The sequence below is a fragment of the Ahaetulla prasina genome, chromosome 1 (genome assembly GCF_028640845.1).
Source record: "Ahaetulla prasina isolate Xishuangbanna chromosome 1, ASM2864084v1, whole genome shotgun sequence".
Classification (NCBI taxonomy): domain Eukaryota; kingdom Metazoa; phylum Chordata; class Lepidosauria; order Squamata; family Colubridae; genus Ahaetulla; species Ahaetulla prasina.
Window position 1 is genome coordinate 49,032,496 of NC_080539.1, and position 13,734 is coordinate 49,046,229.

At 39.6% G+C, this 13,734-nt stretch overlaps 1 protein-coding gene across 1 annotated transcript in view; it reads left to right on the plus strand.

The window, feature by feature from the left end:
• Positions 1–13,734, plus strand: part of TTBK1 (tau tubulin kinase 1) — a 99,868-nt gene that overhangs the window by 24,488 nt on the left and 61,646 nt on the right. The window contains exons 3-5 of the mRNA XM_058165178.1: positions 703–776; positions 1,833–1,973; positions 3,848–3,952. Coding sequence (XP_058021161.1) covers positions 703–776; positions 1,833–1,973; positions 3,848–3,952 — 320 coding nt within the window. The remainder of the gene's footprint in view (positions 1–702; positions 777–1,832; positions 1,974–3,847; positions 3,953–13,734) is intronic.

Consider the following 13,734-nt stretch of genomic DNA (forward strand, 5'->3'; position numbering starts at 1 on the left):
ACATTTTACAGTCTTTTTTTATCTAAATTCAAATGAGTGAAACACTTGAAGCTGCTTAAGCACAGTTCAGAGAACATAATTACCCAGAAAGAGACTTGAAAATAGATTTCTAAATGGAAGTTCTGACAGTGATTTGTGGGATTTTCAGTAGAGGTTGAGCTTAGCACGGGGACTTGGGTATGAAACTGGTTAAAATGGAAATAATCAGTATTTATAATTTATAATTTTGGTAGCTATTTCCCATGAGTTCCCCTTGCTTGATTACATCAGATACTGATTTCGATCTCTGGACAATAAGGATGTGATTCCAGTGACCACTGAAATAGCTTAAAATTGATTGGGTAAAAATAGCTTGGATAGAACCAGGTGGAATTGGCAGGTGCTTTTTCCAAAGGTAACAATTAAGGCAAAAAGCTCCTTCTCAGAAAGGAAGATAAAAATAGGGCAAAAAAAAAAAAGAAACTCAGGGTAATATGTTAGAGCAGAGTAAAGTGTATGAACTACATGGAATGATTCAGGAAACCAAAGAAATCCTGGATGTCTGAGTTTTCAGTGTGTGTGTGTGTGTGGGGGGGGTCCTTTGAGCTTTGTACTTAGAAGTCATAGGGATTCTGGAAGACTCTTTGAAAAACCCCTCTTATAAGATGATAGTGGCAAGCTAACTGCATTCTGATTGATTGAGCATGGATTTACATTTTGCAGGGAAAGATCATGTTTGCAGATTTATTGGCTGTGGAAGGAATGAGAAGTTTAACTATGTTGTTATGCAACTTCAGGTAAGCTTTTCTGTCTTTTTTTTTTTACTTCATAATTGTATTTACCATATCCTCAGTGATGATATGGAATCTTATCCGGATGATCACTTTTACAGGCAAGCCAAACATGTGGAAAGTTTTTTCTCTTGCAATACCATGGAGATGGAAAAGGACTAGCAAAGAGGAGTTGAAAGGAATCAATATCTCTTTCCCAGGGGTCCCCTGAAAGTCTCAGAAGGCTCTATTAATGTGGACATTTGCCTCTGAAAATAAGGCAGGATGGCTGTCTTTACAAGGATCCAGAGGATATGGGGAGATGACTATTTGACTACTCTCCTATCATTGCTTCTTTTCTTTTTCCACAATAATCTTACAGTTCCTTCCATTCCTCCTGCCTCACAATAGATTAATAAAGTTGGAAATGACCATATGGATCATCTAGTCCATCCCTGTATTCCATGGAGGACCTACTACAGCTTCCTTGACAAATGGCTATCCAACCTCGGTTGAAGACCTCTAGTGGTTGACTGACAATTTATATTGTCAGGAACTTCTTCCTGATGTCTAGCCAGAATCTTCATTTTTGTAATTTTCATTCATTGGTTCTGGAACAATAGAGGAAAACCCTCCATTCCTTTTAAATTTCATTGTTGTTATTTATGTCTCCAAAATTGCTGGTTATGGAGTTGCCAACTGACTTTTTGGTACGCTTGTTTCATTTTTCAGGAGATAGAAGAGAAAAAATGGACTTTTGTCTTAAAATGATTTTTAAATTAATGAAATTGCTTACCTGTCCACCTTTGGATGGACAGTCTTAATGCTGATAGCCAAAAGACATAGTTTAGTTGTTCTTCCTTAAAAGATTTGTTTTCCTTACAAGTGAAGACCAGCATTGATTGAACAGAAGACAGAATTTGTAGATGATCTTCAGATGATTCTCAAAATGAGGCAAGAAGAATCTGTTTCACATAAACATAATTGATCCAAGCAGAACATCATTTTTTTTCTTTCCATCTGGTGGATTAAATAATACCTGCTGATAAAATCTGGTATAGAAATCTGATATTTTATTTTCAGGGCCGGAATCTCGCAGACCTCAGAAGAAGCCAGCCTCGAGGAACTTTTACACTGAGCACAACTCTTCGATTAGGCAAGCAGATCTTGGAATCCATAGAAGCCATTCACTCCGTGGGATTCTTGCATCGAGATATCAAGCCTGTAAGTAGATTCTGGTGGCTGACCGTCTCTGCATAGTTTGCTTTACCTGGCATTGATGTTTATTAAGAACAATTCTCCTTGCAGTTGAAAAACATACCTCTCAGGGGCATTGCATGAGTTTTAGAGAGAGGTGCATTCCTGAAATGCATATAAAAGCATGACTTTATGTTTTGGGATAGGTAAGGCCTCACTTGCAACATGGGACTGTGTATTTAACTAGTTCCAAGTTGCAAAGGCACTTTATCATTTCACGTTTTGTGATCACTTTTTCTATCAATAAATGAGAATATGCATATGTAAAAAGATCAGTGGCACAAAAGACAGTAATAGCTATACTACAATCCTGGTTGGGGGACTAAGCTGTTATTTGTGAAATTGGCTAGGGCTTTGAAAGAGGATTCTTTCTATGATTCCCTCTTCAACAGAGGGAATTCAAATTCAGATAAGAATTTCAGAATTATTCCTAGTACTTAAATTTTGAGAAAACTGAAACAATATTTATTAGATTTATATCCATTTATTTTTATATAACCTCAAGCAATGTACATAATGCTGCCATCTCATTGTCACCTGTGAGGTGGGTTGGACTGAGAGAGAGTGACACAGATCCATGCCTAAGTGAGAGCTAGAACTCAGTCTTTCAGTTTCTAGGTTAACACATTAACCATTATACCAGGCAAGCTCTATTTATACCAGTTACACTTTCTCCAGTTAACCTCTTAAACTCCTAAGTTTGTGCGTATATTTATTTCTTGCAGGAGTTGGATTGATTTTCAACAGGCACTGTTGAAAATCCAGGGTCTTTTGGGGCTGAAAACATACACTTACCAAGTCTGGTTTTCAGGAGTACATTTACCAGTGATTGCATGCCCAATTGCATACTGTTCACCTTCTCATGTGCTTTCAAGCCTCATTTTTCTTATGTATAGACTTTAGTATGTATTCCCACATAATCTTGTATTATTGTACACATATATAATAATATAAAAACATTTTAAAAAGAAAAAGGAACTCTTCCCCTCTTAGCAAACAATAGCAAAATATCAGTGTGCTTCTGCCCTTTATCCAGGTCAGAAAATATAACCATGATCGACTATACTAGATTTAGAAGAGATGGAAATATGGTCTAATTGCTTGCTTATTCTATCTTGCCAGTATTGCCTTTCTGTCTATTGTGCCATCCTCATTACAGTCATCCCTACATCACTTTCTCATCCCTTTTGTTTTTGTTGTACTATAGCTTACCTTATATTTGAAAACGGCATATGTAGCTAATATTCTAGGAGCTAGGAATAAAATACAAGCTCATATTGGAAGAAAAATGGGCTCAGAATGATATTATCAGATTCAACAGATAAAAATATGGCAATACGAAACATACGTAAATGTATAATTACAGAAGAACTGAATTGGCAAAAGGTCATGAAAAAATCTTGGAGTGATTACAAACTGAGTATGAATTAACAATGTAATGCAGCTGCAAGAAATATAATATACAAGGATGTTTCCTACATAATTAAATCAGCTTATTCTGCTCCACTTGGACCCCCCGCTTCAAATGTTATATTCAGTTTGGATATTAGATTTTAAAATGGTTTTAGAGAAATTGGAACAAATTAGAGAAGGGCAACAGGTTCTACTTTCAGATGACTAGAAACAGAAAGATTGCATTGAGATTGGTTTATTAGTCTGTCAGGAACCTACTGAAGTAAATACAAGAACTTGTTTAATCACAGATGTAACAACAAAATGATTGATAATGGGAAAATAATATGATAAAAATAGTAACTGGAACATGTTTTGGATAGTGGCTTTATCACTTGTGAAGGGATACTGATGTATTAACATCTTCTTATTGTGTTGCTCCTGTTTAGTCTAATTTTGCCATGGGACGCCTGCCTTCAACCTACAGGAAATGTTATATGTTAGACTTTGGTCTGGCCCGGCAATATACCAATACTAATGGTGAAGTCCGACCTGTAAGTGATGTCTTTTCTATTTCTTTTTCTGTCATTGTAACAGATAAAAAAAACCATTATATTTTTGTGGGTGTCCTTGGTGCTCTCCGAGCGTGGTTGTTTTCTTGCAGACATTTCATTACCAAACTAAGCAACATCAGTTCACTGATGATGTTACTTAGTTTGGTAATGAAATGCCTGCAATAAAACAACCACGCTCAGAAAGCAGCAAGGACTCCACCAAACCTGAGCTATAAATATTTCTTCTATCAGTATCATTATATTTTTTACACTTTTTATTATTTCCATTTATATGCTGCTATTTGGTGTATTTGTGTATTTTTATATTGCCAGCCTGTGTACATGCCAAAGGCACACAGAATACTGTATATTTATATACAGCATTCCGTGTGCGTTTGGCATATAGCTCTGCTGGCCACATGGCCACGGAAAATGTCTTTGGACAATGCTGGCTCCTTCAGTCGAGAAATGGAGATGAGCACCGTGCCCTAGAGTTGGCCATGACTGACAGGGAAACCTTTATCTTTTATTACTGCCAGTCTGCTCAAGGGCACAGTTGTATTATTCAGGTTTGCAGTGCTGTCACTTTAACATACCTATTTGTTGAGATGACAATTGAATATGATAGATTCTTCTAATTGCCAAAGAGTTATTACATATGATTTCAGAATAAAATATTACTTTGCATATGTCTTGTCTCTTTATCAGTTACTTATATCAGTACTAAAAAAAGAGAACACTGTAAATTGTTCATCCTTTTATTCCATTAACTACTTTTATAGAAGATTGTTTTTATTTTTTTTCAAAAGCACACTGCTCATGCTGAATTCATGCTCATTCAGAAGAAGCAAATTTGGACCTAATAATGTTGTCAGTGGTAGTGGCATATATAATTGATCTTACTTTTTCTCCTGCTACCATCCCTAAAAATCCCCAGAGGGTTAGAAGAAACTGCTGAAAAGCAAGGTTCTTACTGGTATAAGATTCTTTTGTTTGATTTCAGTTAATTTAGTGATTTATGATAGCTCTTCTGTGCCTCTCTACAGTATTTCAGTATGGTTTGCAGCATAAGAATAATAAACAGGTTTTAAAACAGTTAAAACAAATCTCACTGGTGATAATAACAAAGGTTCTTTGGAATAGAATTATTTTAATAGCCTTACTAAATGGCATCAGTTTGGCCAATAACTGAATCTCTTAGGGAAGGAAGCCCGTTCCAAAGTAATGAGATTGCAATGGAGAAATAATGCATTGAGAGTCCTCAGACCCTCAAAAAGAAGGGTAACCTTAAGCACCTCATGAGCTGGGTGCTTGAGATGAGCTGGTTTATTTGAAGGAACAATTCCTCAAAATACCTAGTAAACAGGTGATGAAGAGGTTCATAGATTAAAACCAGTACTTTGTATATACATTTTTAGAAACTAATGCGGCAGGTACAAAAATGGTGTTATGTTTATTTATTTATAAAATGTGTTGCCAGATACTTGGCAGGTTGCAGTAATAACAGATCTACATTCTACAGTATGGTTAATAATTAAAGTATAAACCCCAAAAAATCAACCAATAAATAAACTGGGCATCCTAATGCTAGTCATAGACCCCTCTGAACAATTTGATTTTCAAAAATATTTAAATTACAAAACCAAAATATTGAACGCAGTTTTACTATCATATTTTACTATTTACTTTTCCACTGATAGGTAACCAATTCTGAAATTCAGCCACTCTAAGCCTCTGAATCTTATTTATCATGGAAATTGATGATCATCAATATTATTTTCTGTTAGAAACAAGTCAAGTGTGACAAGTCTTTTAGATTTTATAAATAACAATCACATGGTAACTTTGAATTATATCCAGAAGTTAATAGGGAGCCATATAGCATTCATAGTACGTATACAATATTCCTGATGATGATCAGCGAACACCTAGAAGCAAACAAAATAATAACCAGAAACCAATATGGGTTTGTCAAAAACAGATCATGCCAGACTAATCTTATTGCATTCTTTGACATTAGTGGACCAGAGGAATGCTGTCGATATCATTTAGTTGGACTTCAGTAAGGCATTTGATAAAGTAGACCATAACCTACTACTAGATAAAATAGAAAAATGTGGGTTAGACAGCATCACCACCAGATGGATTCGAAACTGGCTGACCAACCGCACTCAATGTGTAGTCCTCAATGGAACTGCACCTACATGGAGGGAAATATGCAGTGGGGTACCCCAAGGCTCTGTTTTAGGCCCAGTACTCTTCAACATCTTCATCAATGATTTGGCGGGGATAGATGGGAAACTCATCATATTTGCAGATGACACAAAGGAAGCAGCCAATACTCTGGAAGATAGGCTGAAGATACAGAAGACTTGAACTATCCAACAAAATGAAATTCAGTGGTGAAAAAAAATAAGGTTCTATATTTAGGCAAGAAAAATAAAATGCATAGGCACAGTATATGTGGTACCTTGCTCAATAGTAGTAACTGTGAGAGGGATCTTGGAGTCCTAGTGGACAACCATTTAAATATGAGCCAGCAGTGTGCAGCAGCTGCCAAAAAAGCTAACACAGTTCTGGGCTGCATAAACAAGAGGTATAGAATCAAGATCACGTGAAGTGTTAGTATCACTTTATAATGCCTTGGTAAGGCCACACTTGGAATATTGGATCCAGTTTTGGTCGCCACGATGTAAAAAAGATTTTGAGACTCTAGAAAGAGTGCAGAGAAAAGCAACAAAGATGATTAGGGGACTGGAGGCTAAAACATATGAAGAACAGTTGCAGGAACTGGGTATATCTAGTTTAATGAAAAGAAGGACTAGGGGAGGCATGATAGCAGTGTTCCAATATCTCAGGGGCTGCCACAAAGAAGAGGGAGTCAAGCTATTCTCCAAAGTACCTGAGGGCAGGACAAGAAGCAATGGGTGGAAACTAATTAAGGAGAGAAGCAACCTAGAACTAAGGAGAAATTTCCTGTCAGTTAGAACAATTAATCAGTGGAACAACTTGCCTCCAGAAGTTGTGAATACTCCAACACTGGAAGTTTTTAAGAAGATATTGGATAACCATTTGTCTCAAGTGGTGTAGGGTTTCCTGACTAAGGAGGGGGTTGGACTAGAAGACCTCCAAGTTCCCTTCCAGCTTTATTACTGGCTAATAACTGGATGCTGCATTCTGGATTAATTGAAGCTTCTAAGAAGTCTTCAAAGGCATCTCCAAATAAAATGCATTGGTCCAAACTAGTGGTGATGGAGCATGAGTTATTTTTAAGATATCCTCTTGCTCTAGGAAGGCCCATAAATTGTCACCAGCCAGCTGGCGAAATAATCCACCTATCTTTCAAGAAGGAGCATTGAGTTTGGAAGGACCCCCAACTGAGGGACCTGTTTCTTTCAAAGTGAACATTGGACTAATATCTGAATGGATAAAGTACAACTTTACCTTGCTGGGATTCACTTTTAACCTATTTCATCCGTCCTAACTCCTAACAGTCTTCAGATACTGCAGTAATACTAATAGCATTTCCTATTTTATGATGGGATGGGGTTGCAAGGCAGCATTGGATATCATCATGATACCGTGAATCAATGCTGACTGTACCCATTGGCTTCATATAGCTTTAAATGGGTAAATATTTAATATTATCTCTGCAATATTTTCTATACATATCTTTCAGGATTGAATGTAGGCATTGTAAATAATCACTGCATAGGCACTGGTCCCAATATTTGCCAAGATTTCAATGGGGTCAAATGAGATCTCTCAAGATGAGCTCAAAGAAGAGCTGAATACTGAAGTTTCTTATTCCAGCCAGTGACCAAAGCTAGGATTAAAACTTAATTATAAGCTTGAAAGTTTGAAAAGTTAAATCCATCTTACTTTCCAACTAATTGTAGTTTGTGCAATGAAAGCTCTAAGTACCAATATAATTATTCTCTATTTTTACTTTTTCTTCAAAATCTCTGTATCACAATCTTTTCTTCAATGTTTTAAAAGAAAAGATTGTGATACAGAGTCCAGTATCACACTGTTCAGTATGTTAAAGTGCAGAGCAAATCTGCAATCAATACTGTTAAAACCATTTCATCCTTCTTCTTTTTTTTATAGTTACCACATAGGTATTCCAGGTAGCTAACTATTTGATTTAAATAAAATAGCCAACAACTTAACCACAATTTAAAATTAGTTCAATAAATACATTAAACTATATCAATAATAGAAAACACCGAAAGATAATTTAAGACCCACTTAAGTTGTCGGTCTCTTTTAGATACCAGCAAACAAAATAAAAATGCTTCTTGAGACCCCATAAACTTGCCAGGTTAGTATGGAAGAATGTAATATTTCTCAAAGCTTGGTCCTGTTTATATCTTTGAGATACATAATTAATATTTAAAATTGTGTTCTGAAATTTAGACTGGTAGCGATTGAGGTTGTGCAATGTTCCTTTATAGCCATCACTATCATCTGTCTGGCTCTAACATTCTAGAAGTTGATTTTTTAAAAATATTTTCTTAGGTAACCCAACCTATTGTCCCAAATAAAATATAGCTATGGCATCCTTATGGGAGCAGTTAAACAACACAGAACCCTGTGTATCTCAGAGATGAACTTAGAAGTACAACCAAATATCAGTTTCCAAGGTAAATGAAATAGAAATTGAATCCAGTTCAAGTTGAATTCCTATTATTTGACTGATCAAGACCTATTTCTTACTTGGATTAAACTTTAGTCTGTTTCCTTCATTCTGTGCATTATTGTCCTCTACCAAGGACAATAATATTTGAAAAGCTTTATTAAATTTAAGGAGAAAGTAACTGAATCTGGATTCAATAGCACATGCTGGCACTGTGTCCTAAAACTTCAGATGCTTTTTTCTATCAGTTATATGTATATATTAGGTAGTATAAAGGATGAAATAGAATTGTGAGGGATATTATAGTGCCAATGTCATAGGCCACAACTATCATAAAGATGAGTTCAGTCTCCATTATGACGTCTCTTAATGCCACAACGTGCCTTTGTCATGGTCAGATCATTCTCTCCTTCGTCTGGACTTTCGGACCGCCACTCAACACCGCAGGGAGACGGGACCAATACGTTGGTTCCGTCCCAGGCGCCTGATGGACTCGGAGAGGTTCCTGACGGAGCTTGGGCCGTTCCCTGAGGGTCTGGCCCACGGCACGGCTGAAGAACTAGTCGCGGCCTGGGAACTGGCCGCGGCTGGGGCTCTAGACCGTGTCGTGCCTTTGCGGCCTCTGACCCGGCGTAGGTCTCAACCAGCTCCTTGGTTCTCCAAGGAGCTGAGGGAGATGAAACGCCGGAGAAGTTGCCTAGAGAGTCCTTGGAGATCCAGCCGTTCGGAAGCTGACCGGACACTAGTTAGGTCATATAGTAGGACCTACCTAGTGGCATTGAGGGAAGCGAGGCGTTTCTACGTTTCCTCCCTCATTGCGTCGGCAGATAACCACCTGGCCGCCCTGTTTCGGGTGACCTGCTCTCTCCTTCAACAGGAGGTGCGGGAGGACCCATTACAAGGGTGTACCGAGGAGTTTAGTGGTTATCTATACGATAAAATCGTTCAGCTTCGCGATGGGTTGGATCAAAATTGGGTAGATCCAGGCGAGAGGTCGGAGACTCGTCTTGTTGAGACTGTTTGGGATGGATTTGACCCTGTGACTCCTGAGGACATGGACAGGTTGTTGGGGAGGTTGAATGCCACCACATGTTTACTGGACCCGTGCCCCTCCTGGCTAGTACTGGCCACGCAGGAGGTGACACGAGGCTGGCTCCGGGGGATTATTAATGCTTCTTTGTTGGAAGGGGAATTTCCTGCTGCCTTGAAAGAGGCGGTGGTGAGACCCCTCCTCAAGAAGCCTTCCCTGGACCCAGCTGTTTTAGGAAACTATCGTCCGGTCTCCAACCTTCGCTTTGTGATGAAGGTTGTAGAGAGTGTGGTGGCACGTCAATTACCCCAATACCTGGATGAAACTGTCTATCTAGACCCGTTCCAGTCCGGCTTTTGGCCTGGATACAGTATGGAGACGGCTTTGGTCGCGTTGGTTGATGATCTCTGGAGGGCCAGGGACAGGGGTTATTCCTCTGCCCTGGTCCTATTAGACCTCTCGGCGGCTTTCAATACCATCGACCATGGTATTCTGCTGCACCGGCTGGGGAGTGTGGGAGTGGGAGGCACCATTTATCGGTGGTTCTCCTCCTATCTCTCTGACTGGTCGCAGACGGTGTTGGCAGGGGGGCAGAGGTCAACCCCGAGGCGCCTCACGTATGGGGTGCCGCAGGGGTCGATTCTCTCGCCTCTCCTATTCAACATCTACATGAAGCCGCTGGGTGAGATCATCAGTGGTTTTGGGGTGAGGTACCAACTGTACGCTGGTGATATGCAGCTGTATTTTTCCATCCCAGCCACCCCAACAAAGCTATCAAAGTACTGTCCCAGTGTCTGGAAGCCGTACGGGTCTGGATGGGGAGAAACAGGCTCAAGCTCAATCCCTCCAAGACAGAGTGGCTGTGGATGCTGGCACCCCGGTACAGTCAGCTGCAGCCGCGGCTGACTGTTGGGGGCGAGTCATTGGCCCCGATGGAGAGGGTGCGCAACTTGGGCGTTCTCCTGGATGGGCGGTTGTCTTTTGAAGATCACTTGACGACCGTCTCCAGGAGAGCTTTTTATCAGGTCCGCCTGATTCACCAGTTGCGCCCCTTCCTGGGCCGGGATGCCCTATGTACGGTCACTCATGCTCTTGTTACCTCTCGCTTGGATTACTGCAATGCTCTCTACATGGGGCTCCCCTTGAAGAGCACCCGGAGGCTCCAGTTGGTTCAGAATGCAGCTGCGCGGGTGATAGAGGGAGCCGTTTGTGGCTCCCATGTGACACCACTCCTGCGCAGGCTGCACTGGCTACCTGTGGTCTTTTAGGTGCACTTCAAGGTGTTGGTTACTACCTTTAAAGCGCTCCATGGCTTAGGGCTGGGTTACTTACGGGACCGCCTACTGCTACCGATTGCCTCCCACCGACCCGTGCACTCTCACAGAGAAGGACTCCTCAGGGTGCCGTCCGCCAAGCAATGTCGGCTGGCAGCCCCCAGGGGAAGGGCCTTCTCTGTGGGGGCTCCCACCCTCTGGAATGAACTTCCCCCAGGACTCCGTCAACTTCCTGACCTTCGAACCTTTCGCCGCGAGCTGAAGACCTATTTATTTATTCGTGCAGGACTGACATAGAATTTTAGACTTTTTATTCGGTTTTTAATTTTTTAGTGGGTTTTACTGTTTTAAATATATTTTAATTTGGGCCAAATTTAATAAGTTTTTTAAATATTATTTTATCTTGTATTTATTTATTGTTCTGTTTTATCTGGCTGTAAACCGCCCTGAGTCCTTCGGGAGAAGGGCGGTATAAAAATCTAAATAAATAAATAAATAAATAAATTTAAAAAAACCTGTGCTCTATATGATAACATCGTTATCAGAGCAGCTCAAGTGTCTAAACATCCAGCCAGAAAAGCAGTGGGGACGGTTGGCAGCAGTCATTCGATGAGATGCTATGGTTGCCTCAGATAATTATGCTGAGGGAACTAAAAAAGACAGAGAAGTTGTCAACTAAATTTTAACTTGAGCCCTTAACTAACTGCTTTGGAAAATTTAGTGATAGCAAAAATTTTAAGCAAAAGCATTACTGTTGTTGGCAGGATGATAGTTAATTCCAGAATTGTAGAGTAGAAGTCTAAAAGAAACTGCTATATTCCATCCTCTTTTTGAAAAGAGACACAGGATGGAGAGACAGAGGGGAGTACATCTATATCATTAACCGAATTCTGCTTGTCTGGGAAAACCAGACTTTCAAAGAAACTAATAGATTTGTTATAGCAATAGCACTTAGACTTATATACCGCTTTACAGTGCTTCACAGCCCTCTTTAAGCAGTTTATAAAGTCAGCATATTGCCCCCAACAATTTGTGTCCTCATTTTACCCATCTCGGAAGGATGGATGGCTGAGTCAACCTTGAGCCTGGTGAGATTTGAACTGCCAAACTGCAGGCAGCCAGTAGTTAGCAGAAGGTAGCCTGCAGTACTGCACTCTAACCACTGTGCCACAATAAAGGAAACAGTTAATACAATTCCCAAGAATGTATTGGGATGTCAGCTCTGAAACATGGCAATGCCTTTCCAGATGTTTCTTAGGTAAAACTTCGAGCAACCAAAATCGGCAGACTGGAACTTGCCCAGAATGGTCCAACCAATGTTCTGAGTTACCATATGTGTGTTTCTTGCACAAAACAAAATACATTTTCTCAGTTCCAAACTCTTCCACATAAAGGCTTTGGTACCCCAAATAGAAAAGGTGTGAAAGGTGTGGAAAAAAGAATGGTACTGTAGACACTCTTATGGCTCTCCAAGGAGAGTGTGGAGATGGATGGCTAATGTTTGCCAAATACGGGAATGCCCCACATCTCTGGCTGCCTTTTTACGGCTTTGCCTTGCTCCTTCTCTTGAGATGGGCAGAAAAGCTACAGCTCTTGCTTCTGCCTTTCCCAGCTAGCCAGGCTGCTAGTGATAGCTGCAGCTTCTTCAGGCAGAAGGTGCAGAACGAGATGGCAGCCACCCTTTCTTGTTCTTCCTCCTGCTTTATTCTCTATCTTGGTGCACAAGAAAAAAAAACCACTAGAAAAGCTTCCAAACCGTAAGAGCAGTTTGACAGTGAAAGCTGTTATCTAAAATACCGCATGCAGCGACACACATTGCCTTAGATTGCCATTGATACAGGGCTCATCTATCTCGATAGTGTGATGCTCCTCCCAGTTTAATAAACCTCCTTGCTAAAAATTATTTGGTTTTCTGGAGAGCATTTCTGAAACAATGAAAAATATGCAGCATTTTATCATGAGAAGTCTCTCTTGTTTGCATGAATTGAAAACTTTGCATGCTGCTGTTCTGCTGAGCCAGCTCTAGATTATTGATTAAAGCTATTTCCTCATGAATCAGACTGCATTGCAGCAGTTTGCAATACTTGGTTTAAGGATATTCCATATATGTGTAAGTATGACTTGGATTCTGGATTTGACTGTATGGCTGGAGCAGAATGTGACTGAAAAGCGACTAATAAGCTTTGTCTAAATCAGAAATTTGAAGGAGAGAAAAAAACCCACAACAAAATCCAGTTTATAACATGACCAGTTTTTAACTAGAGCATCCAAATCCAAAAATGAAAATGTGTTACTGATTCTGGTATTTCCTAATATTGATACAAATGTTTATTAGTCATCGCTATCACTCCAAGACATAACAGTATTATTGTGGTAACTAATCATTGTCTCTGCATTTAAAGGCATTTCACATCATGATCCCACAACCAAGTTAGATTACCAACTCCATTTCAGTTTTACTTGGTTCTCAGAAGTTTTGCTAAATTTTGCTCTAAACAGAGCACAAAAATTTGCCTGCTAACGAGGGTGGGTGGATAGAAACCATCACTGTATCTCTTCTTTTTGTTTGCAATTATGCCTGTTACGTTTGAGCTTATGAAATACAAAGGCTTTATTTCAAGAAGATACTAACTTTGCATCGAATCCGTTCACTTTTCAAGAAATCAATTATGACAAAACAGATCCATATTTTATTATTTTATTTTATTTTATCTTATTATTTTATTTTACTCCCCACTTGTAGATCCCTAAGGAATGAGATAACTTTGACATCACCCAGTCCCAGATGAAAATAAGGTCCATATACTTGAAAACCTACTTAATGTGGTAGAAAGTCCTG